We start from the raw sequence: 27,239 nt of genomic DNA on the forward strand, positions 1-27,239 counted from the left end.
GTTGAGTGACAGTCTAATAGTGACATTTATTCTCTTTTTCAAGTCTCTCAGTAAGTTTCCTGCTGGATTTCTTTTTAATTGTTTCTGCACGCTTTATCATATTAAAAAATTAAAATTCAACTTAAATAGGCTCCAGATGAGGTCAAAACAATTTTCATAATTTCAACCAACAATATTGTCTCTGATGTTCATTATGCTCAAACCAGAAAAAAAAAAGTTTCCTTTTTTAGTGTAGGAAGAATCTATTCTCAAACATATGACTATACAAATGTCTGCCTCAGTGAGCAGCTGTCCATCACACTGAAATAAAGCTGTAAATTTTCACCACTGCAGTAAATGGTTAGATCTTAGGGTTTGTTTGGTTTTCTTGCTAAGAACCATATTTGTTTGCGCACCAGGACAAGGGGCTATGCAAGAGCTTTTCCCATCAAAGTGCAATATATGCTATACGCTCAGAGTTGCAAGGGCTGCTTACAATTCATCACTCAGTGGAACGCATATATCATTCATCCAATGCACCTCTGAAAATGCTTTTTTTTTCCCAAAGAAATAGTGGTAGAGAGGGCCGTTGCCTCACTCCTTTCTTTAAGATGGGCTTTCACAATCTCCTGGAACATTCAGATTGCATTTGTACTCGGTGTTGAAGTGGGAGAGGTTGTTTTTCTAATTTAGCCCACAGAGGACTGCCATATACTGAAAACCACATCAATCTGAGCAGGGGATAAATTAGAGTATCTTTGGAGTGTTGTTTTACTGGATAAGGTTTACTAAAAGCGGCTAGCTCTAAATATAATTATAGCATAATTTTACAGCTATTACCAGCCTACTTGAAATTATTAGGTTTAATCTGTTGTATCATACCATTGCACAATTTTCATTTTTCAAATAGAGTGGTTTCCTTATTTTGGTAAGCATTGTTAAATCTATTAGAATATATAACATGTAATTAGGTATGATTCATCACTTATGCCCACTAGTTAATTTGAGACACATTGTCCAGTTTTCATGATAATGTATTTTCATTTCTGTTGTTTAAGCTTGATGTGAGACAGCTGTCAATTTATTCTCATTGCACACTACTTTCATTGCTCCAAGCCTAAACTTCACATGTCAGACTGACAAAAAAGAAAGTTTAATGTACTTCTTAATCTTACAACCACACCTGGCAAACTACAATACAAAACTCTCATCAGGAGACCCAAGAAATCTCTAAAAAAATATATAATTTCTTGTATTTGCTGTATGTGTGTGTTTACTAAAAATATTGTAGACAGAATGAAATATAAGAGATTTTACAGAGCGGAAAATTACTCCAGACAGACAAACTTCTGCTTCTCTCTTGCCAGGAAGAAATTTGCCTCTGGAGATTTCAGATCTAGTCATCAAATATCATCGTCACCCTTCTATCTTGTAAAACCTTTCTCTGCCAAAGGATTAATACAACTCATATTCAGATCATACTATGGACATCTAGAGATAGGATCATCACAGTAGCATTATTTTCAGTTATCATACAGACCTAGCCCTTTGAAGGTTAGATACCAGATAGGGGAACAAAACTCCAGCTTTTATCCATGACAGACACTGCAAAATAGTTTCTTTGTGCAATCATGTTAAAGTTTGTTAATATGAGGTCTTCAGCCAGGATGTCTGTTTCAGCAATATTTATTTAAGTTGTTGCTGTCAAAACAAAGATTATGTCATTTTACACCCACATTTTACAAATTAGGTAGCCAGGGCATCTGCAAAATGAAGGTTAAGATCATTGGCAAAGGCTTTGATATCAACTGATGAAAACTGATCTGTATATGTTGTCTTACTGTACTGGGTAAGAGCTCATCTTCAGATAACCTGTATTGATTTCTAGATGCATTTTTAAAAGTATTTGTTTTTACTGGTTCCTACTAGGTTTTGGAATGCCTTTAAAGAGAAAGGTCGTCCTTTCTTCGCTATTCCCTTTTTCCTACAGAGAAAAAACAACACAAAACTCATAAACCTACTAGGAAATAGTTTTATAAATATATTTTTAGTATAGTTAGTAAAAAAATAGTTCTATGACACAGTTCAGACAACTTTATCCCACACTCTGAATTAAGTACCATGGCTGATGAAATCTAAATGGGTGAAAAGAAGCCTCAGGGTTATATGACTGTGTTGCTACCATGCTCTAAGAAACAGAGCAATGGGAAATCATATTAAAGGTGTGCAAAACATGAACATGGGAACGTGATCTGAAATAAATGATAAACAAAAGAAAACTAAAGAACACATTTTGAATTTGAAGACCTCAATGCATAACTCCTTTTAGGAATTATTATTTTGACAAGTTTCCCTTGCCAATCTTGAAATATACAGCAGTTATAAAAAGAAATTTTATGTAAAAGATGTTTCATGGGCAGCGCATTAAATGACCCCTTCTACAAACTGTTTCTCATTTTAAAAATCAGCTCTTTCCCCACCTCCTTTCAAGAATTTCACTAGACAGATGCTCAACAGACTCCTTTTCATTGACCATTGGAAACACTTAATCTCCACACTTTCTCATACCAACTTGTTTTAAAATGCTTGCTCAAGTCTTAGAGTATCTAGGAGCCTCCTGGTGTCTTTAAATAAGATGTCACTGGTGCGTTTTAATGACATACTAAGAGAGAAAACCTGCATTAAAATTCATATAGTCCAAAGAATTTGAACTTCAAATTCTGTAAAAAGTAGGAAGATTTCCTTTTCTATTACACAGATGCCCACATTCATATCCACACAGGACATTGATACGCTTTCCAAACTTACAGCCTCTGGACAAGTTAGGAGAAAGAGTTTGCTGATTAGTGAAGCAGTAGCCCAGCCTAGTGTCCCAGCATTAGATAGTGCAAGTTGGGGAGTGATAACTGGCCTCAAAGAACTACATTCTTTTCAAATTAACTGCCTTCATTCAAATACTGTCAACTACAAATCCATGTAGTGGCGATAAAGGAAACACTCTTGTTTTAAAAATTCTGCACCGAAAAATTTGTGATATGATTTAGCCAGAGGTTCGTACTAAGCTTCATGTTGGACTGGTTAGTTGCGCTTTCCACTTCCCCAAGTATACCTTCACATTTGATACTACCAACACAGTACACTGTGTGACAGACAGAAGCCCAACCTCCAACATGCAGAATATGTGTTCATTGCAACATGTTTAAAGTACTGTCTTTTCCAGGACTCTGCAGTATCTTTTCCCCCTTCACTCTTTGAACAAACTCCTCCCTGATGTTACCTATTCTCTATAGTCGTCTTCCAGCCTGGCCTGGATTCTGAAGCCTGTACACATTTATGCTCAAAAGCTCATAGCTTTTGAGTCCTGTTTATTTCACTCACATGACTACATCCTGCCTTGTCCAGAAACCCTTCATGGATCTCCTTGCCATTCAGTCAACACAAAGGATTTCCACAAAGCATTGACTTAGCAAATTCTAACCCATCCAGGTTTAAGTTACACAAATATCAAGAAGAGTAAATTCAGAGAAGGGGAAGAAGGAGATAGAGGGAAGAAGAGAGAAGGAGGGAGAGAGAATTATAGCTACTGCCTTAGATCCAGCACAGATCCAGCTACCACAAGTCCAAGAACTGTAGGGCTGAAAACCATGTGGAGCCCGCTCCTCCCAGGTGGGGCTTTGGGTCTGCCAACCATTCTGGGGCTGGGTTAGGGGCTGCAGGGAATGTGCTGTGGGGCAGTGCTCTCGGGGTGTCAGTGACAGACAGCTGCACTAAAGGCTGTCAAGGAGGCGGGATATAGGGAGAGGGAGACCACAATTCCACATTGGCAGGATCTGATCTGCCCCCTCCACCCACATACAGAGTTGTTTCAAGCCAGTAATAACTTTAACAACTTTTTTTTTTCAATCCCTCACACCACATCACAGCTTTAGAATGTCTCCTTTTTAAACAATCTTTCTGCTGCACCACGATCACTCTCAGCTAAATCTATTCCTTCTGGCAAAAAAATCCCTGTCTACAGCTGGACTGATACAATCCCTCAGCTGGACCTACAGAGACTGTAATGCTACTGTGTACCGCACATCAGAAAGAATTTATGCACCTGAGAGACAAAAAGCTTTCAGAATAATTGTTTTTGGATCTATGGTCTTTTTTATGAAGTATTATATAAGAAAAGCAAAGGTAATAAACAGAAGGCACTGAACAGAAATATTTTGAGGATAAGTTCTGCTTCACTTGTACGCAGCCACCTTCTTCCTCAGTTTCCTACTGGCCTGACCTGTCAACTTCCCAGAATCTAGATGGAATTCTATTTCACAGAAGTTGCTAAGACTTTAAAAGTCTGTGTTACTAGGGATTAGAAGGGTGGTAGTTAAAATTATTAACTGCACACATTTTTTGTATCACTACTATCAGATAGAGCCCTTTATTTTGCCCTCTCTACAAGCACAGAATAAAAACCCACAGTGTTTTCACCAATATTCTTGCAATCTAAACATTGCAAGAGACAAGAAATGGGATACTACAAGAAAACAAAGAAAAAAAGATAGTGTGATATGAAGATTTCAACGATAATAGCCTAACTGTTGTCAACGCATGTAGAAACAAAACAAAGGAATTTTAAGGAGGGATGCTTTGGGAATAGTAGAAGTCTCCTGAGCTTCTAAAAAAAATGAGGAAAAGTTTAAAAAGAAAGGCTGAAAAATTAGCAAGTCAGCAATGAAAACTGGAGTTTAATGAGGATATGAGTAGTTCCTGGGATGAGAGTTGGTACGGAAAATATGTATAGATGAGGAGACAGAAGAAAAAAACCCTTGGAAGCAGCAAGATGCTTTTGTGAGGTATTAAGTATTTGTGCTACTATTTTTTCTGGCCTACTATGGATGCAGATAAGAACTGCAAAGTTTTATGGATTTACATTTTATAGAAGATTGAGTATGTGAACTCATACAGTACATTATGTTATTTCTAGCTTGACTTTGCAAAAAAAGCCCAAACTGGTTTATAGTATGAATATTTATCACTATCATCTACTTTACATAATATATACATAGGTTTATATATAAATTGGAATTCATAATATTGAGTCAATTATATGGAATTTTACTGACTAGAATGCATAGGATCAACTCACAAAATATTTCCTGGAAAGCATTAGTGAATGTAAATTCATTTGAGATTTCGATCAGATATTCTGACTACTGTCATTCCACTGGCATATATCTTTCAATGGGGAAACAGATAAATTTGGAATTAAAAATATTATCAGTAACTCTCTTTCCACTCTCAATATCTGTTTATGTTGGTTAACTTTATTCTTTGTCAACCAACTTAAACAATGACTCAAAAGGGAGGCATCTTGTCATATGTATCTATTATTCCTTCTATAATGTAGTTCCCACTGGTTTTCATGCAAATTATGCATATGAAAGGATTGCATTAGTAGGCTAGATTAAGAGAATACATTTGAAAATACTTAACATACCACTTCAGAACCTCATATTTATAATGGCACTTGAACCTGGAACAATATAAACAAAAGCACAAAATACAACTCCTAGAAATATACTACGGACAGATTTTTCTAAACTTTTTGTTAGAGATATCACTGACAATTGCACTGAGTTAAAACTATTTTGCTGGCTTTTTCATATATGAACAAATAAAGAAATATGACTGAGAACATGCAAAAAACCTTGCAATGTTCCTATACCAGAGAAGTTACATGCCAGTAAGAGGACAGTGAAAGGGCTACATTTCAAATATATGAACTAGATGTCTCTTTAACCATGCAAAGGTCCTAAAATTTTCCTTGGTAGCCACTATGTCTTTTTTAAAACATTATATTAATCCTGATCCCCTGGAAACATTGCCAGTCATCTTTAACTCTTCAGACACATTTTTTATTTTGACTTCAGAAGTGTTGTTCTCGTCCCATGCCATGACAACTCAAGGATAGCATGAACTGCCTTCCTCTGACACAGGAAAGATATTGGGCCCTTCCTTTCTCAGAACCAAAAACTAATGGACCTCCATTTGACAAATTAGGTAGACACCAATTGGCTCTTTCCTAGATCCATAGCTCAGAAGCAGAGTCAATCTTCTAGGCTAGTTAGAATGGGCTCATTTTCTAAAATTTATTTTGTAATCTAAAACTGCTGCACAGTATGATGGCTCACATTCAGACATTAATCAGGTTAGTCACAGGTACTTACCGTGAGAGATAAGGCTATTGGAAACAATATCCATGAAGACTCCCGCTAGGAGCATAAACCTTTTAATTAAAAACCTATTTAAACACATGTTGCATCTTTTCAAACTGTACTAGAATGTATCTTGGGTTAACAGACGTCATTGCACTCACAATGTGCACATCATATTGTTAAGGAAACATCATATTTTCTTAAGGAAACAAGATTTTCTAACAAAGTGACAAACCACCTTTCATAAAGTGAAAATACAGAAATTATATGGCAGTTGGAATATCACACCTAAGTCCAGAGCACTGCATTTCAAGAAAGTAGAAAGGCCAGGGGACAGCAAAAAGAATTAATGAAGTACAAGAAATTTTTTTTCTATAAAGCAGAAAATAACAAACAGGGATTGTTTAGAGAAGAACACGGTGAAAACATGACTAAGAATCTCAAATACATAAGAGTGTGGTGCAAAGATGAAAATAAAATCCATGTACCACCAACTAACTAGCAAAACCTAATAGGTTCAAGTAATTTGCTTTTAGCAATTCCTAAGTAGCAAGCTAAGTTTAAGAGCAGAAAGCACAAAAAACTAATGGGAAGACTAGTGAAATGCTAGAATAGATAACTTAGGTAAGTAATCATAACAAATCTTTAGGCAGACAGGCAAGTGCTCATTTAAAAAGGCAGCTTCGATTCATCCTGGCTTAGAAGGAAGAGTGAGGGAGTGGGTATGACATCTTTTTGGAGTAATTTTTAAGTGTATGATTCTATGCTGAAGTGACCAAAGAAATGTAGCTATGTAGTGATACCACATTACAGTACCATTTGCTGTGGGATCTTGACTTGGAAAGAAAGTCGTATTCTGGAAAAGACCCAACCAATTTTTTCATGTACACAACCACTTGGATTCTTATACAATCTATGGATCACTTAGCTACATTGATCCAATCTGCAGCTTCTTTATTCAACAGTCTAATGCTAGTTACTTCCAGGGCTGGACTATACATAACCAATGTCTAATCTAGCCACAGGATATAGCATTTTGCTTCCTGAGAGGAATTACTTAGTAACTTGTCCCATGGCCTTGAGGCCAGACAACACTAGCAACAGCTACTAATAACACCGAATTCCAGATGTAGAGTCTGGTGGAAATTTTTAAAGGAATTAGCTTTACAATACTTTGCTTTAAAAATCTAGATGTACTCCAAATTTTTGATCCCCTGTCTCTAGCTTACTATTAAGTTGGGATCATTAGTTTGTTTGTTTTTGTTGTTGTTTTTTTTTTTTGGGGGGGGGGGTGTTTGCTTGTTTGTTTTTAATTTAAGCCTAAAACTTTTTATTGGCAGATCGACTTTAATTATTAGAATCAAAATCCTGTAAAAATGGCACAAGTCTTTGGAGAGTTAACACAAAGTAAGTAAAGGACCTTCTCTAGTCAACTATTTTGTTTCCAGTAAAAGTATATATGATTGCTATAATGTAAGAACACAGGACAAGTGTACAGCTGACAGCCTAATTAGCAACTAAGTATGGAAAAATTAATATTTTCCAACTTCATTTCAATATTCTTGCTTTTTATTCTATATTAAGTAGCATATAGAAGTAGGAAAGTTACATAGCCATGCATATTTCCTACATTTAAATCACTTAACACCAGGTAAATGATCCAAGGAAAGTAGAACAAACCTGCATCATGATTCACCTTTTGGATAGTGAGAACTAAACTATTAGGAAAAGAAACGTTTTCAAAATGTATAAAGACCATGACACTTGAAATAGGTACAACAGCAATATAGCGAGTATCAGGTGTTCTCAAAGTTTCTGCAGATAACAAAGTAGCTCCCACTCAAAGCATCGTAATTTGACAAAGTTACAAACATCTGTGCTTCAAATAAAATCCTTTAAAATACATCTCACCTATACGTGATTGCTCTCTGATAATGTGTACATATTGCCCTTTTCACAAGCTTTACAAAGAGGCACAAAACGCAACACCACCTCCACCCTCTAATCAGTAAAGGTGCCAAAAAACCACGGTCCCAAAGTGAAATGAGCCCCCGGTTTGCCCCTTGGGGTGTCTGCAGCGTACTCACCATGGCGGGCTAGTTTTGAAGACTTTCTTCCCCTCCCCCTGCACCTATGCACAACGAGGGAAAATGGAGAGCAGTTTCAGCATTAAATTTGAACTTCCCTGCTTTTGTTAGCATGAGTCACCACCTTAACATTATCTCAGCTGTAGACTTTTATCTGTGAATATCTAAACCCTGTCTTGTGGAAAACTAATTACTGAGCCACTGAGAGGCTTCATAATGTCCTGCATTTAAGTCCTGAACATCATACATAATGCATAGGAAGCAGTCTCTGCACTCTGATTACAGAACACTGTCATTAAGAGAGCAAATTAAAGATGTGAATAATTCACTGGCTGAGCTTATTGTCAGTGCTGCATTGTGAAATTAGAATTTCTAATAAGTACTGCAATTTTTTTAACCCAATTAACACAGAGAACATCTTGAGTCTGATTAGTACAATAAAAATTATTACCTTATTCTTTTGCTTCACAACAGCCAAATTAAATACTGTACTTAATTATGCAGCATTCATCGCTTCTGTGCTAGAAATAATAATAATAAAAAAATTTCTCACTATCGCTTTAATAAGACTTCCGATATTTAGAGTGCCACCAAAAAATAGAGCACATGAATCTCCTGCACAATTTCTTATCACAAAGTTACTGGCTTTTTTTTCTCCAAAGACTTTGAAAATCGGTTTTAATATCGGCAGTCAACCATGATGTCACTGCTGAAGTCTTCTCTGAAACAAAAACGTATTCAGAAAAAAACACCACAAAATGACCCTTCCGAGCAGGCTCTGAATATATATTGTGAATTAACTTTCTCTGGGTTGATGTGAAGGTAGGAAAAAAAAAAGCATTACCACTCACTGCCTTGAAACCAAATACACAAATATACAAACATATATATACACACACACACACACACATATATATAGGCTGTTTCAGAGAAGATGCTTAGGAAATATACTATGAAAAAACAGGAGCTGGATCAGCTCTCTTACCTCAGTTCCCTCTTGGCACGGGATAGATAACATCCTTTCATCCCAGGAAGGAGAAAAGTCCAATTCAACATCCAGCGTGTTGATTTTTTCCCACACGATGCCTGCTGCCATGTTAAATAAAGAAAATGATCACTGAGGATGCAGCTTTTGTCTCCAAATATTTGAATACTGCCTTTTAGTGACAAGGACCCCAGGAACCTTCGCACATCTGGCAGCACACACCACTGGCTGCAGCTGCTGCAATGGGATTTTTCCTCAACCCTATTTCATTTCCAGCTCCTTTTCTTCCCCATCCTGAGGAAGTTTAATCACCGAGCATGGCTGGGGAAGAAGAAAAAAAAAAAAAGAAAAGAAAGAAAAAAAGGAAAGGTGGCATTGCAATCCCAAGCTTTCTTGGTTCTTTCCTAGAGACAGGGACTGCAGCAACTACCTTGCATCTTTGTCTAGTTATTTTAGCATGTGTGTGCAAGAGGGGAGGAAAAAAAAAGAGTGAAAATTATTCAGGCATAATGCAATAGACATAAAGAGAGACAAAAAGACAGGGAGAGAAAGAGAGGGGAAGAGAAAGAGGGAGAGAGAGGGAGAGAGAGGAAACAGAAAGACTAAGAGAGGGAGAGGGGGCTGTCAGTGCAGATAAATCTGCATATGGAAATCAGGGTTATCCTGGGTACAGTTTTATTTAACCATGATGTACTGTTTTTTTAATTAGAGAGGAATTTAAAGAAGGAAATGAGAGATTCTTACAGACGCAGGAGCAAACGAAGCATTTTGAATCATACCAGAGTTTTCACAGCAAGATGTAGCAGCAACAACAAAACTTTTTATAGCAACTTTCTTACTAGAAGCAAGTTCCGTGCACTGCTGCTAGCTTGCACCCGAAAGCTAGGCAAAAGTGGAAAAGCATTCATTTTGAAATGAAATGAAACCACAGCAATCTGAAATAATATAATATTTTTTTAAAAGACCAGAAGCCACTGGGTGTATAGTACGCGTTTTAAGCTACGTTATGCTAGGCACAGGTTTTAGGACTTTCACCCTAGACCTATTCAGTCACCCTAATCTGTGGTGACTGACATACCCAATGAAGGTGCTTTAGTAAATGAGAGGAGTGTTACCCAGCTTGAATTTCAAATGCACTAAACAGTACTTGATGAGAATTTCTTGTGATTGGAGTTGTTGAGCATTACCTGGCAGACAAGGGAAGGTTGGATCTGGATTTACAGGGCATCAGAAAAGACCAGAGGGACCTTTTGCCCATCTCTATGAGGGAGCATGGAGATGAGTGAACTGAGAAGGCCTAAGAGAAGAAGGAAAATGAAGTTATGAAAAGGCTGGACAAGAAAGAAACCAGAGAAAGGTAGTGAACAATTGAAGTACAAGGGAACTTATATGAAATATGAGGCAAGACTACTTACAAGAGCATGTAGTGCCAGGCCAAGGGGAAATGGGTTCAAATTGAAAGAGAGTAAATTTAAATTAGATATTACGAAAAAAAAATTCTTTACTGTAAGGGTGGTGGGACACTGGAACAGGTTGTCTAAGGAACTTGTGGATGCCTCATCCCTGGAGGTGTTCAAGGCCAGGCTGGATGGGGCTCTGAGCAATCTGATCTAGTGGAAGGTGTCCCTGCCCATGGCAGGGGGGTTGGAACTAGATTATCTGTAAGGTCTCTTCCAACCCAAACCATCTTGATTCCATGATTCTGCGAGTACAAAGGAAGCTACATCTGATGTGGGCACTGCGGCAAGATGGTGGTGTTCAGGTGAGAGGTGGCCAGACACCACTTGTGGTGGCTGGCCGGGCAAGGGACGGCCAGGGAAGCAGGGAAACCAAGGCGGCTGGGTGACACTGGGAGGAGCAGCCGGCGCCGCACGCGGCGATTCGCCCTGGGATGGGCGGAGCAGAGCAGGCGACGTGAAACGAGTAGAGGAAGAGATCGCCCGGGAGGGAGGAGGAGGAGCAGGAGGAGGAGGAGGAGCAGGAGGAGCAGCAGGAGCAGGAGGAGCAGCAGGAGCAGGAGGAGCAGGAGGAGGAGGAGCAGGAGGAGGAGCAGGAGCGGCCGCCGCGAGAGGAGGAGCGGCCGGCGGCCAATCGGCGCCGCGGCGCGTGCGCAGTGCCCCCGTGACGGTGGCGCGCGGGACGCACGGACGGGCGGCGGGCGCGGAAGGGGCTCGGCGGCCCCGCAGCGCAGGTACGGCCGCGGCGCTGCCCGGAGCCCCCCGCGCCGGCCGGGAGCGGGCAGCGGCGCTGGGCCGCGGGCGCCACGCGAGCGGGCCGTGTTCGTGGCCGCTCCCCGCGGTCTGTGCTGCCCGCCGGCGGCTCCCTTGGCGGCTGGGATGCTCCTCTTGGCGGCTCCCTCGCCGGTTTGCAGCTTCTGCCCGCGCATTGCAGCCCCCTGAGAGGTTTCTCCTGCATGGGTGGCCAAGAAAGTTGCGGTGCTTAAAGTCATTTGGTTCCGCGGGATCAGGGGTGGGATAGACAAGTACAGAGCTGATGGGAGTTGCGGCCGGGAAGAGCTGCCCTTTTTGTACCTTTTCTCCCAGTGTTTTCTGTCGTCCGGGGCGGTTTCGTTACCCCAAATTGAACAGGCTTTCTTTAGAAATTCATGTGGTTGAGGGCATTCCCTTCAGCTGTGCCAACACCCGTACATAGGGGCCTGCTGTAAACTGGAGCACTGAAGTCGTTCTTTCCCTTCTTGCTGCTCTGCAGAAATGTGAATGGATGGGAGAAAGTAGAACAGAAACTGTTTTCTTTTTTTTTTTTCCTTGAGCTTATTTTTCAGTCAAGCCTGTACTACCCACTTCTAGCCATGGTGTAAACTAGTTTCTGCAAGAACCGTAACAAAATCTACAAGCAATGAAATTGGAAACTTAATTTAGGGTCTTAGTTATATTGTTTGCATATTTTTGTGGAACTCTGTGACACTTGTTGCCTGGTTGGACTCTTTTAAAATGTTGTATATGAATACACTAACTAACTATACAGTGAACTCCTTTGGCCATGATAATCCTTCTTTGGTTTTGTTTCTCTTTTTTTCAGATTCCTAGGTAATTAGACTTTTTTTTAACAAGAATTTCTAACTATGTGAGAATCAGCTGTACAGTAATTTTTTGAGCTTTAAAACTTTAGCATTTCAGGGTTCTGTAATTGTCATATGGGGTGTATTTACTGCTTCCTAGAAGGAGCTTAAGCTGTAATGTTACCTTAAAGTTATGGGCAACTGGGAACCTGTAATACGTGATGTATTTTCATAGCATAGCTACTCTGGTCATAAAATGAAGTGTTGCTGAAAGTAGCTCACCCATGCCTTGTAATGCATTCCTGCATCTTTTGCCCCATATTTTGCCCTACTGCTAGTCTAACCTTGTGGCTAGTTAATTTAGATAGCTAAAACAGAAGGAAATGAATCTGTTCAGGGGTTTTTTTAGTTACTGATTTGAGTTCTTTAACAGGTTGTGACGGAGGAAGATGAAGTTGCACAAAGCGGCAGAATTTTGAGGCACAGCATGAAACCGTGATTGCCTGCCTTGGTGCTCTCAGCTTTTAGTTTTATGTTACAATTAATCGGATCTGTGTCCTCACTTGAGCTGAAGGATTATGTAGAGTTGTAACAATGAGAAATTTATTTGAAGAAACACTATGGGTATTTTAACATCTGTTTATTTTCTGGGTCAGGTGGAAACAATGGAGGAGGAATTTGAGGCTTTGTCCACACCCTCATTTCTTACTGAGAGCTTGGATATGGCAATGGAAGTGGAGAATGAGAAGCCACCTTGTTTTTCTTGTGCTTTTGACAACCAAAATGGAGGGAGAAGCTTCTCTGCGGAGTCTTATTTAGCAAATGGGTCTCTTAAGAGGTATGAGACTTTTTTGAATTACAAATATAAGAACCCTTTAAGATGTTCTTTCCACTCATGTTTGGTGCCTCTGAACACTGACAAGTTTCCAGATCAGTTTGTTCTTCAGCTCTTACGGTCCTGAGATCAACTTGGTGGTATACCAAAGTGGGAAGGGCAGTTGTGTTGATAAACAGCTTTGAACAGTGTTCTAGGTCCAATTCCTAGCTTTGTGAACTTGCTTTTAAGATATTGAAAAAGATTTGTTTACAAGCCTGTTAGGACACTTCAAAACTGGCCTGTTGGACAACAGCATCTGAGATCACTTAAATCTCTGAAGGGGCTTCAGCACTGCTTTTCCCAGTCATATGCTCTATTAAATGCTGGCCCTTTCTCTCTTTTCCACACTATAGAAACAAACCTGCTCTGCCCAGCTGCCCCAGAGTACTGGGACTGTCCTTTGTAGCTTTAAGACCATCTTTCTCAAAGCTTTACCTTTGCATGCATTCTTGATTTAAGGTTCAGAATCTGCATACTCGGCAGGTAAGTATTTTCTGTGGTATTTTAAAATGTTACTTTGGTTTAGTTATTATCTGCTTTACTGTCTGTGATCCAGCTTAGTTTTCTGTGCCATTTGCTCATCATACAGGGGTTGTCTTGTTTTTCCCACAAAAGCCTAATCTTTCTGTCTGCCTTCCTGCCTAGTCTCATATTTTGTGTTATTTTGTTTATAGCCTTCACTTCCACAGCCTTTTCTGTAAAGCCTTAGAGGGGGTTCCACTGCACCTCCCCCATTTCCTGCCTTATTTATGATATATTTTAGTTGGATCGTAGTGCATTCATTCAAATCGATGTCAAGTAGAGTGCTGAGGGAGCCTGTGTCTGCATGAACATATCAGTAGTGGATTCCACAGTGACAAAGAAACATTTCACTGAAATAGTTTCTGTCATTAAAACTCACTCAGGAGCTTGTATGTAGGCAGGTTTCCCAATAACTAGTTGTGATGATATTGTTCTCCTATTGCGTATTTACATTGTCTACCTGGATTGTAAAGTCTTGGAAAAGCCTCTATGTGAGGGACTCTTTTGTCTTCATTACTTAGAACAGGAATAGCTGGATTTAATTGCGAAAGACTTCAAAACAGTCCAGTGTTTAAGAAGTTACCAAGTGAACTAAGGTGTTATGGGAGATTAAGCCAATTATTTAGCAGATACTCTTTCTGCTTCTGAGAACTAAATTGGTAATAGTGCATAGTTCAAGCAGAATATTAATTTGGTGTGTAATGTAATAAAAACTAAGTGCTTGGCTAGTAAATATTTTTTTTAGTTTTTAGAATAGAAATATTTCTTGCATATTGGTGAATTGAGCTTCGTCTCTATGGTAGTATTTTATGAAGGGCCATGGGAAAATTCTGAAATAATTTACTTTGATATTGTTATACAGCTTGCTGTGATTTTTTTTTTAAAGGACATTAATGAAATATTTTTCTATTTGCGCAATTAGTAATGTTTTAACAATACAGGTGTCTGATTTTCTACACTTTAAATAATATCAGAATTACCATTTTACTCAATTTTTTCTTTTTAAGCCAGAGTGAAGGATATTTATGGCCTAATGTTATTTAAGTTATAATGATGAGGTTATATTTTGACCCTCATCTGTTCACTTGCCTAAAGGTGTGTTTTTATCAGTTTTCTGTATAAATATTATTAAATGTATATAAAGGAACTAATGTATGTTCTGGCATTAGTTATTAGGCATGTAGTGTGCATTGAGACAGATTCCAAACATACACTTATGGTGGAGCGTGTTATCTTACGTAGCAGCCTTCTCTGTAAGGACTGACGTGTGCATGTTATGTCTTGGCCCCTCTGTAAGGATGAAGATGCTTCAAGGTGGTCAAAATATTTCAAAATATGTTGTGACCTGTGACTGTATCCTGTTTTCATGCTCTTGAAGCTAGGTGTTGTCATATACTATGTATCATATTGCTGTAAAATGTAAACTGTCTTTTGAGACATATATAGGATACATGTTGCTGATATATTCAGAAAGTATTGGTGGTACATAAACCAGCTGTAGGTTTTGTATTCCATAGGTTTATTATTGAGGAATGTATGAATATTGTTGGCTCTATTTTACAGGGTTTTGCTGAGACTTGATCCTTCTCCAAATGACTATGAAGAAGATGTAGTGGAAATGTTTGGCTTTCAGTGGGTTACTGAAATGGCGTTAGTTGAATCCTGTGGATTTCTCTTTGGATTACTTAGGTATGACAACGTTGTATTTTATAATTAATCCGTTTCTGTAGTTATACCCACCTTAAAGATGTAACAAACTTCTCAGTTTTTTGATAGTAATAACATAAAAGACTGTGGGCTATGCAATGCATCTAAAAGAGATTATGCTGTCTGTTTAATGCTCCAGTAAGTGATGGATAAGGCAGAGATGGGATTGCAGGAAGAAGTACATTGTGTCACTGATTTTTAATATTATGTGACTTAATAATAAGTTTCTCAGTAGTGCGATACATATCTTAGCCATCACTAGATAAAGAATTGGTAACTATAGTTATTACAAGAGAGTGTTGGGGTTAATTTAGAAGGCTCTGGCTTCAGAATATATGAACAAACTGTGTAAGATTTCCTTGAATGAGGTTGTGCTATCCATATAATTGAAGTTGTTTTTTGAAGATTTTTAGTCCTTTTTGTGCATAAAGGAAAGTGGAGGTTAAAAATCAAATACTATAAATGCTGGATGCAGCACTTTCTTCAATTGTTTGGATTAGGATAGCTTCAGCAATCTCTTCAGATACAGTTACTCAGTGTTTGACTAATTCAATGTAGATGCTTAATCTGGTCAATGCAAATACATAGATCACTGATAATCCTCTTTGCTACTGATAATCCTCAGAATGTACAGCACATACAGAGAGCGGATGGGAGAGAAGCTTTTGTATGATTCCACAAATATATGTGATGTATTCCATCATTCCTTTCATTGTAGTGGATTCTTCCATGCCTTTAAGGTTTGACCAAGGGCATGATGTGAAACATGATTAATAGGGTCTGGCTTATTGAAACATGATGGCATAGATGGCAGGAAGTGTATTAAAACCAGTGTTATTTAGTTTTGCTTGATGCAAGCTTTGACTTTAAGATATTTTAAAAAAACTAAAAACCCACAACCTGAAAACAAACTGATAATGAAGATTTAACTTTAACTTAGTTAAAAATTTCAGCATTTAGTCTAATTTTTTGACTGTTCATTAACATAAAAGCACTGGGCAGTGACACAGCAATGCAGTTGGTCTGTTGAATTAAAACAATTTTTTTTTCTCTAGTGTAAACTGTTCTGTAATTGTACTAGAGATGAACATAAGACATAATGTTTGTCGTTTTTAAGTTATTCAAGTTGTACATGTTTTAAAACCTACTGAACTGGTAGGAATAATGGATTTCAGCTAACTCTCAGCTATTGAAAGTTTGGATGCTGAGCTGTCTTTTGCTGTGACAAGTCCCTCTGGAAAGATATTCTCTCAGTTCATTTGTTTAGTCATAAAATGGAACACTTTCATTTATAGACCAGTTGACAACTGAAAGTAGGATAACTCCTTTTTTCCACTGTAGAAATTGTATGTGTTAGCTATAAGTTACAATAGTTCTTGAGGATAAGCTGGCTGTAAATAGTTCAATTTATGAAGTACAGTTAATATCTTTGTTTAAATACATGCTTACAGAAACCTAGTCTTTTTTAATGTCTAAGTATAATATTAAAGATTGTAATTTAATGTTTTAATATTGTAATAAATAATAATAGTATATTGCAGAACTGCAAGTTAAAGCAGTAATCGCATACTAATAATACATGGGATTACATGATCACATAATTTTCATAGAAGTCAAAGTGAATGAGAGCTATGTAACCATTTAAGTGAGTATATTAAAACAATATATCTTTGATTAATAAACAGATGTACCAGTTTATCTCTCAGAATATTTATTTGCGAATCAAATTATTTAATGATTAACAACTGTGAGGATCAATCTTTCAGGTACAAATGCAAATTGAAATTAAAATTATTTATTTAAATGATGGTACTTATGTTATGCTTCTCATGCCCGGTTTGTGCTTTTATTTTATTAGCCCACGGCATTTTGTCTTTTGTCAATTCAGTGGGGAGTCTTTTTCTCTTTTATTTGTGCGTGTATGTCTCCTTTTTGTCACTTTCCTTCTCTAACCTTCAGTCTCAACAGCTGTGTTTCATAAAAGTCCTCCTATTTCAGACTTCCTCCTTTTTACATGGTTGAAATACTTGAAAATCCAAGCAGAAATTCAACTTTGATTTCAAAACAGACCAAAAAGCTCCACAACCCGTTTAAAGGGCTGAAGATTATCTAATCTTGGCTAGCTGACGTGATTTTATCCAATGAAGAAAGAACTAAGTGAGATAGTTTTAGTGTTTGCCCTTTAATATGCAGGTTGCAATTTGGATTTTTGGATCTGTTAGGTGCCTCCTAGTTTTCAGGGTTTTTTCTGTAAGAACATTTGATCTATGTTGGATCCAAGTACCCTGTTTTAGAATCCTTCAGTAGTTGTTGCTTTGACTGTGTAAGAAATGAGGCAGAGAGCCCCCTCCTCAATTTATGCAGCATTTTCTTTCAAAAGTCTGTCTGACACAGTTGTGCTTTTCATATATTCAGTTTAGTGCTGCATTATCTCTGTGGAGACTTGAAGACCACTTGCAAATAACAGTTGTTGCAGAATATGGCCAAGTATTTACCTACGTTACACCTTTTTTAAAATTTTCATTTGCAGTGGCAGTTAGCTTCTTTAAAAATATTGTCTTTCCTCTCCAAAACTGAACTGAGCTTTAACTTTTCTAGAGACACTTTCTCTATTTACTCTACTGTATTTATTGCTGTTTATCTCTTGCGCTGGAGTTCAGCAGCTTACCACCCTAAGTGGGGAAAAGCTGGTGACAGAATTTACTGGAGCACATTCACAAGTGAATTAATTTAGTGTATACTGAGCGTATGCCATAAGGACTAACTTTCAGGCTTATTCCATAGTCAGATGTAAAGTTGTTATGCTTGTGGAAAGATCACTTGCAGGGAATGGCTTTTGGGGTTTTATGGTGTGTATGGCTGGTTTTTCCCTCCCCCAATATTTGGCCAGTTATTGCAGTATTTGGTTGTTACTGTGTTCAGTGTTTTAAAAACAAGCAAAAATTCTATCAGTGTCATTCCTTCACACTTGGATGTGTCTTTTGCCTACCACTAACAGTCTTTCCCAAGTTACATTTCTGATGCTTTTTCAGAACTACAAAGCAGGAAACACCTCTCACCTTTCTCAGTTCTATTTAGACCTTACTAAAGTGTAGTTAAAGAACTTTTACTTATATAAATGCTATAAACTGTTGTATTCCTTTAATTAGGCAACAGATATGCAGACTGGAAAACCTAGTACAAATGAGTTCCTCTGATTTTGGTAAGTTTTACACATTTAATTTGACTGGGATATGTATCTGACAACGTTTTAATTACAGAAGTATATTCTCACAGATCACACTTGTGCTTTGACTCTTGACTGAGGACTTTTGGAGTGTTCTGCAGAACAGCAGATAACCAGCATAAATCTGCAGTAAGGGTAGAAATATAGGCAACCAAGTGAGATACAGTAGTATCAAAATAGGTAGTGGAAATGTTGGGAGTCAGTTTGTAACCAGATCTGCCTGTATGGTATATCACAGGGCAATCCTTACTGACCTTTGTGGGAATGTTGCATTAATGTGACTTGAGCTAAGGTGTCACCCCTAAGGTAGAATTTTGCAAAACTGGTAACTCATTTAATTAAGAATGGAAAGTTGCATCAAAAATCCCAATAGCTATTTTAGTTACAAAGGTAGTGGTTTGGGATTTTTTTCAGTGTTCCCTTGGCTTACATTTAAACTAGTTATATTTGTTTAGAGTTATTTACAAACTTAATTTATCTTTGCAGCAAGATCAATAAAATGGGATCACTACAACATTCTTTGTTTCAATTAAATACTGAAGCATGAGAAGCAGTATGTTTCTGAAGGATTATTGCAGCCTTGGGCTTATTGTAAGTTTGAGGACTGAATTACTTAGTAAGTTGAGAAGTTCAGTAATTACTCAGAAATAAAATGTTTGTAGTATCTTGTCATTACAGATGAAGTGCTAGTGTTCTATGAATGAATATTTTTACACATTATTTTGTTTTGATATTGTAATTTTCTACCATTTAAATTTTTGTGAAATTATCAAGCTTCTTTCATATGCTGTTGTTGATTGTATCTTAAAAGTCTAATAATGTTGACATTTAATACATATGTGGAAATAACCTGTGTTAAATTACATTTGAACTTTTATATGGTAGCTGGACACCAAAGAACTGTTCTATAGTTCTTTTTTCCCTTGAATTTAAGCATCTTCTCAGTTCACTACTTTGTATCCTATTCCAGTAAAGCTAGTAGTTATTTGGTATTTAAATTACTGTATTTGCTTTGTTATGCACTAAATTTCATCTTTCTCTAATAAAAGCTGAAAGCTACAAGGCAAGGTGTGGGAATGAATAAGGAATGATTCTCACACCAGAGGCATTGGCTTCTAGTGAATCACAGAATCACAGAATATGCTGAGTTGGAAGGGACCCATAAGGACCGAGTCCAACCCTTAGCCTTGCCCAGGACCAGTCCCAAGAGTCACACCACGTGCCTGAGAGTATTGTCCAAACACTTCTTGAACTCTGCCAGTCGTGGTGCTGTGACTGCTTCCCTGGGGAACCTGTTCCAGTGCCCAGCCACTCTCTGGGTGAAGAACCTTTTTCTATCTAACCCAAACCTTCCCTGACTCTGCTGTAATGATGGTGTTTGAGCTTGCAGGTGCAAGGTGAGGATGGTAACGCCATGAGAGCGACAGCTTCAGAGAGCACAGGAAAGGAGACACATAGCTGCAAAAACTGGCTGAAAAGATGCAGAGCTGCAAGTGAAAGGCAGGATTGGGAATGGATGGCTCTTAGTATTACACACCTGAAGGCACTGTGCAACAATATGATGTTTCCTAGGAAGAGAAGCTGCAAAGCATATTTCCAAATAAATCTTCCTATTTAAGTCCCCCAAGAGGAAAAGGTGCTGATAAATTATTTTATACATCTTCACTGAAGGTGTCTTGGAAGCAGTCAGGGAGCAGAGTAGTAGGGCTGAATTATTTTTTTTCTAGCACTGAGTGCTTACATCTGTCATCTTTCCTGAGGGCCACCTTTTCTCTCTGTATCTGGATATGTGCCTGAGATGGTAAGATAAAGAATGAAACTTCTGGTAAGATGACATTTAGAAGTGGGTGTTTGCCACCAGCCACCTCACAAGTTGTCCTCAGAAAAGAGAGTGGCTTTCAAGTGGCCTGGTTTAATTACTATGGAGAATGCAAATGTTAGACAAGCCATGGGTTGGTCACATCTGCTTTAAACTATTGGTCTCTTTTACTTCAGGTCAAGCTGCAAACTTGCACTCTGAAGCAGAGAGCATCAGGCATCAGTGTATTAAGTTTTTGCATTATGTGAAAGTTTTCATCTTCAGGTGAGATTTGCACACAATTTACTAACTTTGTGTAGCTTTGTACCACGCTTTGTCTAGCTGCTTCTTACCTGTTTTCTGATTGTGTGTATTTTTATGTATATTGAGGTATCTGGAACCCCCTAAAGTGGAAAATGATGGAATGCTGCATCCGTATGAAGAGCTAGAAGCGCAGTTACCGTCAGTATTGGTGGAAGAGCTTCATGCTTTGACTATGCACGTTGGTCACCTTTGTCAACTCCCTAGTAGTGTCCTGGCAGCATTTACTATTCAACATCAGGCAAAGGTTGATGTCTTCTATAATTTTAATCTTTTTATGTGACATTATGTATTCAACTTGCTAAGTTTTGGTTTAATATAAGTATCTTTGTTTTGGGTTTTTTCTCCTCTATTAATTGCCATCCTGCATTTGGCATACTCATCTAATGAATTCTGGTTTTTTTCTGTCGTTGTCTTTATTTATCTATGTATTTTTAATGTTGTGTAGCTTCAGAATTCTTCCTACGCTATACAAATGATAATACCAATTAGAGGTAGATAAGTAGGCCTGAATTAGCGTAGCATGTTTAAAAAATTCCTTGGTGTTTGTCCCTACTGATGCTTACAGTTTCTGAGCTTCCAAGTAGGAGGGGCGTTTCTTTAAAAATACATTCTGAAATCTTGCTCAGAATAAGAAAAGATCTTGTATATAAAGAGAACTGCAGATGTGGAAGGAGGCACTGTAGCATTAAACACTAGTGAAGTATACACCATTAGGATTTGTGCATATATATGATAGCTAATGCTTTCAGATCTTTTAGAAAGAAAAAAAGGAATTTCGATCTTGGGTTGTATAAATTAGTATCTGGAAAGGAATGATCCACTGAGAAGCAGTATTTTGAATCTTTCTGTTTGTTTAGCTTGTCAGTAGAGCCACTGTTGAGCTGATGAAACAGTAATTTCAAGTCAACTTTAAGGAAGAGAATATTGAAATTTTGGAATTGTTTTAAAAGCTCACTTTAGCAGCTTGTGTGCTACCTAATACTTTTCTGTTAACAGAAGAATAACTAAGGGTGTTGTAATTTGTCAGGCGTGAATCAAGACTTCATAAACATCCTCTACAGACAGAATTAATTGTCATGAAAGTTTTTTATTTTTTTTTCCCTTTACCTGAATGGCATGTTTGTATGTTGCATTGTATTTGATCACAGATCTCCGTAATGTTCACTGCAGGCCATCTTAGAGTTGTTAAGGATCATGGAATCGTTAAGGTTGGAGAAGTCAAGTCCAAATGTTACTATAGCAGCTCCATGTTCTCCACTAAACCATGAACCCAAATTTTTGAATGCTTCCAGGGATGGTGATTCCACTGCTGACCTGGGCAGTTTGTTCCAAAGCTTGACCACCCTGTCTTAGTATAGTATCCAGAATTCACTAAAAAACTGTTTAAGTAAATGTGTGTAATTTCTAATCACAGGTCTTTCCCCCATCATGGCATTTACTACATCTCCACTTGGATATTAATTGGCTAATACTGGAAGTTCTGCATGTACTAGGTGAAAAAATGATGAGTAAGTACGCAGATTTTTTTCCTTGAACTTACTCTTTACATATGACTTACCTAGTTTTCTCATCTAGATTGTTCAGAATCATGTGCTAGTTTTGGTGGTTTTTAAGCGTAGCTGTATTTAATGAAGTAAACTCAAATATGGTAAAGGCAGGTTCTTTGTGAATCTTCATGTGGTTCAAATTAAATGAAATTGTATTAGGAATTTGTTCTGTCAAAACTTGACTAAAATGACAGTTGGTTCTCAATTGATAAAAAATACTAAATATTTAGTGACCATGCACTTCTTGACATCACAAATAAAAATGCATTTGCAGATATCCCGAATGCATGGCAGTGAATGGTAATTTGATGAAAACAATGGAAAAGTGTCCAGGGATGGACTGGAACAAGAATTCTCAGAGCAGAGAATTTGTATTATTAACCATGTGCAGCACTAAGAAAATATCGGGCAACAGAAGAAGCATCAATCAGAGTAGCTTGTAAAAGTACAGCAAGAAAAAGGCAAGGCAATATCTTTTTAAATTTTTTTAAAAAGGCTTCAAAAGGGCAAGAAGTAAATTGATAAAAGTAAGCGGCTCATATAAGTTAGATAAAAAAGGTCATAGAATGCAATTGAAAAACCCAGCTTCAAAGTAGTTCAGTTTGCTGAAGAATTGCTAAAATACAGAAGAGAACTTTTGTTGGTTTTTTTGAGGTTTATGTCTATTTTCCATGTCCATTCTACCGAAATAAATCACCAAAATGTATTTTGTTTTATAAACTTTGTGTCACTACAACCAAACCTTCCTCTCCCCGACCCCGCTCTTATTATAAATTATCAATATAAGTTCCATATAGGAATTGCAACAGTTGAAGTAATATTGAGGTCTAGAAAGAATGCACTGTATGTTTAGTCCAGGTAACTGGTACTAAATCTGAACTCTTGGATTAGCTTTTGCCAGCTCTGAGTGCTGTCAAAACGCAGCCTTGCTCAGATTAACACATTGTCTCTGTTCCTGCATGTCTGTGTTACTGGATGGTGTGTGTGGGTTGGCTGTTTGTTTTGTAATTCTAAGTTTCTTTTATGATCTCTTGCAAGATAACCTGTTTTCCTTTTTTAGGGCATTTTAGAGAAAGGATAACAAAAGTGTTGGAGGCAATTTATTGTCCAGAATTCAGTATATATTTCTAGATAATGTTCTGAGTAATAATGCAGTAACCTATCCTTGTAAGAGAAAGCTTGTGCTTTTTAACAATAAAATTTATTAGTAAAGACAGTAATATCTCTGCTTATATCATCTTATCTTGTATTCTTATGTGCCTTTTAGAATTTTTTAGGTTCTTATCTCATTCTGTAAAGTATACTGGGTTGAAACTTTACACTGCTGAGACCAGTGGCAGGATAGTAGGTTCAGGGCTTCACCTTGCATTTCCAAGAATAAAATACAGACTCATTCTACATATCATCTGCTCCACTGATGTCAAGGGAGTCGTATTGTTGAAAAGCCTGTGGGATAAGATCTTACAGCCTCTTAACTTTACCATTTTATCTGTGTTAATGTCTACAAATGCTCAAGTTGGAACATGATCATGCCAGCTTTTTACATCAACACATCCAAAGGAAAGTGTTAGACCTCTCCAGAATTGTTTGTCATCAACTTGCATATCTGCAAAACATGTCATGATTCCAGAACATGCGCACTGGCATGTGACAAAGAGGAACTTGAAGATAAATAAATCTTTATTCCACCACAAAAACTGTGCCAATAAAAGGCTGTAAAGTGCCAAACTGTTTTACTGTCAACCTGAATAATACCAGATTTCTGTGCAATAATCAAGGGATTAGCTTGAATTTAGAAAGGATCAACTTTCTCATGTGAATTTGTAAATTAAAATTGCATACAGGTCAACAAACCAATTTTAAAATATATATATATATATATATATATATATGAAAAAAAAATCCTCTCTGTCTTACATTCCTACAGCAAAACCTGGAACTAAATAGGTCTGATTTTCTTTTGTGTTTTAGGACAAGTCGTATATGCTAACCATTTCATAAATCTGACCGGAGAGAATTTAACCAGTGTCAGTTTATTTGAAAAACACTGTGGAAATCTCATATCTGATTTAATAAGTTTGTCCATCAACAAGTATACAAAGGTAACTCCTTTTCTTTATATAACACACGGGCAATTAGTTGCTTGTATTGGGAACCATATGAATTAGATATTGCACCAAGGCATAGATGACTCCTTATTGCTAAGTTTTAAATGTTAGGTATGGCTTTGTATCTCCATGTTTTAAAGAGTGTTATTTGTTAGAAGCTCAAATTGTGTTATATTTATTCATGACCATCTGGCAGTTGAATGAGAGAGTAATATTGAAATGCACTGTGTACAGAGCAGAAGTGAGTGCCACATTTCCTAAGTTCAGTGTTCCAGGTTTAATGCCAAACATGGCACAGTCTAAAAGGTTTAGACAGATGAAAAAAAAAAAAGTCTTTTCAAACTCTCTCAACAGGAACAAAAAGAGAATAACACTAATCCTGGCAGTAAGCTAACTGGACACTTAGAAAATGTCATATTACAGTTTATTGTTGACCTGTGCCTATTTCCACAACCTCATCTTTCTGTTACTGTGCTTTTACACTTGTCAAGCGAAAACTTGTCCTTCTCTTCTTTTCTTTTTCATTCCTTCTATAGCTGCAGTATTTTTCTCCCTATTTTTGAGCACTCCAAAGCTAGAAAGTCACAATAGCTCCACAGAGCAGCCAGAAAAAGAGCTGTGTAATCTTCTTTGTGTTATTGTGAAACCAGCTTTAGATGGGCATGTGTGATCCATGAATGCAGGACTGAACTCTGAGCAGTGACCACTTTATAATTTATATTTTCGTAGTACAAAAACATGAGAAATGGAATCTCCCTTCTTTCATGTTACTTTTGAGGGTGAGGGGGAATGGCTGTACTAGCATTTGATAACTGTTCTTTTAAACTACCTTCCTGTAGAGCTGTTACCTTTTAAAATCAGTTTCGATCAACGAAATTATCAGATAATACTGCAACCTCCTTCCCTGTCAAAAGGCAAATAGATGAGTAATTTTTTTAAAAGACGATTCAAATAGTATCTGTTGAACATTGTGCTTGATGATAGGCTTTGAAATGTCAGATGATAAAATGACAGATTTGATCCTTCCACAGAGCCACATTACAAAGAGAGAAGATTGTTTTACCACTGCTTTTTCTTCAGCTCTCCCTAGGCTTGGGGCACAGCTTGAACTAGTTCTATTTGAGACTAATTTCTGGAGTGAAGCTTGCACTTGAGCTGGATAACATCTCTTCAGCTGGTGGCTCCTATAGTATGCAATCATTGCTGTCATACAGTAATGGAAATAACATCCCTCAAAATTGTTGAAAATGCAACTGGTACCCAGAGTAGATGACACCATCAGCTCATCACTAAAACACGTCATTAGAGTTTTGGCTGAGAACATTCAGGACTGCAGCTTTTAACATTTGTGGGTATCCTTGGAAGGAGGGACATAAAATCTAGTCCTCCAGATACATATTTTCAGATCTATTTCTTGGGCAGCTCTGATATTAAGATGCTTGACTTGGGTGATGTACTGAGCTCAGTGTGCTGTGAGACACATTTGGCAAAGAAATATATATCCTTGGATATCTTCAATTTTCAGCAGCCACATCGCTGACACCAGAGCTCTATTGTCCCAACAGCACCACAATTTGAGGTTTTAAACATGCTTGCCAAGGCACTGAACTCAGTATGTTGTGAGAGGAAATCCAGAGTATCTCTGAAGAAAACAATATCTTGGTTATCCTTAGTCTAACCAATATCCACATGCTGTTCTTGCTTTGATACTACTGGCCAAACTCTATTCTGAATGGATACTGCACATCTGCAGAAGAGATCCTGAAATCTTGTAGAGTAGCACAGTAGTAGATGCAAGCAGTAGATGAAGAAACCTAGTTCCTGCAACAACTGGTAGTCCATGTAGAAAGCATGAAACTCTCATTTGTAAGATAGTTTGTATACCTAATACTTTCATAAAAACTTGCACTGTTATAGTGCATCTGTAATACATAGACTGCTCATTTCTGATAGATCTGTTTTGCTCTTAGGTAGTGAGTTATTTTTGAGTCACTTCAGTTTTGGGAAGTTAGTATTTAAATAATGAATATTAAAACAATAGACTTTAGTGGTTACACCGATGTTTATTCTCAAGATTATTTTGGCATAAAATTAATTCAGGACGTTGAGAGATTCCCCTAACAGATCTTTAACTAAAAGCATGAGGAGAGACAAAGGCATGTGAAATACTCTGAACAGTATATGTGGAATGTGTGTAAAGAATTATTTAAAGAATTATTTAAAATATTTCAGTCTTGACCTCATGATGCTCTTAAATTGATTGTCAGGGTCTACCCTGACAATTTCATAGGATAAACAGGATCCTTTAGCGAGAGAAAAACAAATTATTTGTCACATTTATAAATACATATAATTCATATTTATAATAAAGTGTTCAGTATTTAAACTTCATTTGGAGCTGTATGAAACAGTAGTTATAAACATATTATTCTGTGATAAATAAAAAGTTTGCATTCTAGTAGAATATTACAGAGATTTGAAACTGTGGTGATATACTTGTTCTCATTGTGACAGTGTGGGTTTTAAGTCATTCACTTTTGTAATGTCTCTTTCACACAGCTACTGCTGTCACTAGCATTGCATATTTTGATAAAATTTTTAATTTATACCATTAGGTTTCCAAATTCAGAAATTACTTTAAATGCCAGTGTGATTTGAGAATAGCTGTGCATGAATGGATCAGGAAGGGCATGAGGATATAAAAATTCAGGATCCATCTTATTAGACATAGATGTCTAAGAGTTGGCTAAACTAGTCACCTGAGGCTCTTTTCATTGTCAGGGAAGAATAGCAACAGTTCTTTCTTCTGCAGTGAGTGAGATGAATTAATCTCTCTAGGTGCCTATTCCACTCTTTGTTT

At 37.5% G+C, this 27,239-nt stretch overlaps 1 protein-coding gene across 7 annotated transcripts in view; it reads left to right on the top strand.

Annotated features, from left to right (window-relative positions):
• The first annotated feature begins 11,355 nt into the window (after positions 1-11,355).
• MMS22L (MMS22 like, DNA repair protein) overlaps positions 11,356-27,239 on the top strand; it is a 97,970-nt gene continuing 82,086 nt past the window's right edge. For 2 of the 7 annotated variants that reach the window (XM_027742248.2, XM_039390804.1), the window contains exons 1-8: positions 11,495-11,686; positions 12,927-13,108; positions 15,233-15,358; positions 18,526-18,578; positions 20,598-20,685; positions 20,791-20,968; positions 22,139-22,232; positions 24,243-24,373. In XM_027742248.2, coding sequence (XP_027598049.2) covers positions 12,936-13,108; positions 15,233-15,358; positions 18,526-18,578; positions 20,598-20,685; positions 20,791-20,968; positions 22,139-22,232; positions 24,243-24,373 — 843 coding nt within the window. In that variant the 5' untranslated portion in view covers positions 11,495-11,686; positions 12,927-12,935. The other 5 variants (XM_027742252.2, XM_039390807.1, XM_039390819.1 and 2 more) reach the window with 5 other exon arrangements.

Source organism: Pipra filicauda, unplaced genomic scaffold, assembly GCF_003945595.2.
Source record: "Pipra filicauda isolate LSUMZ 115617 unplaced genomic scaffold, ASM394559v2 scaffold128_size5466820_pilon, whole genome shotgun sequence".
Lineage (NCBI taxonomy): Eukaryota > Metazoa > Chordata > Aves > Passeriformes > Pipridae > Pipra > Pipra filicauda.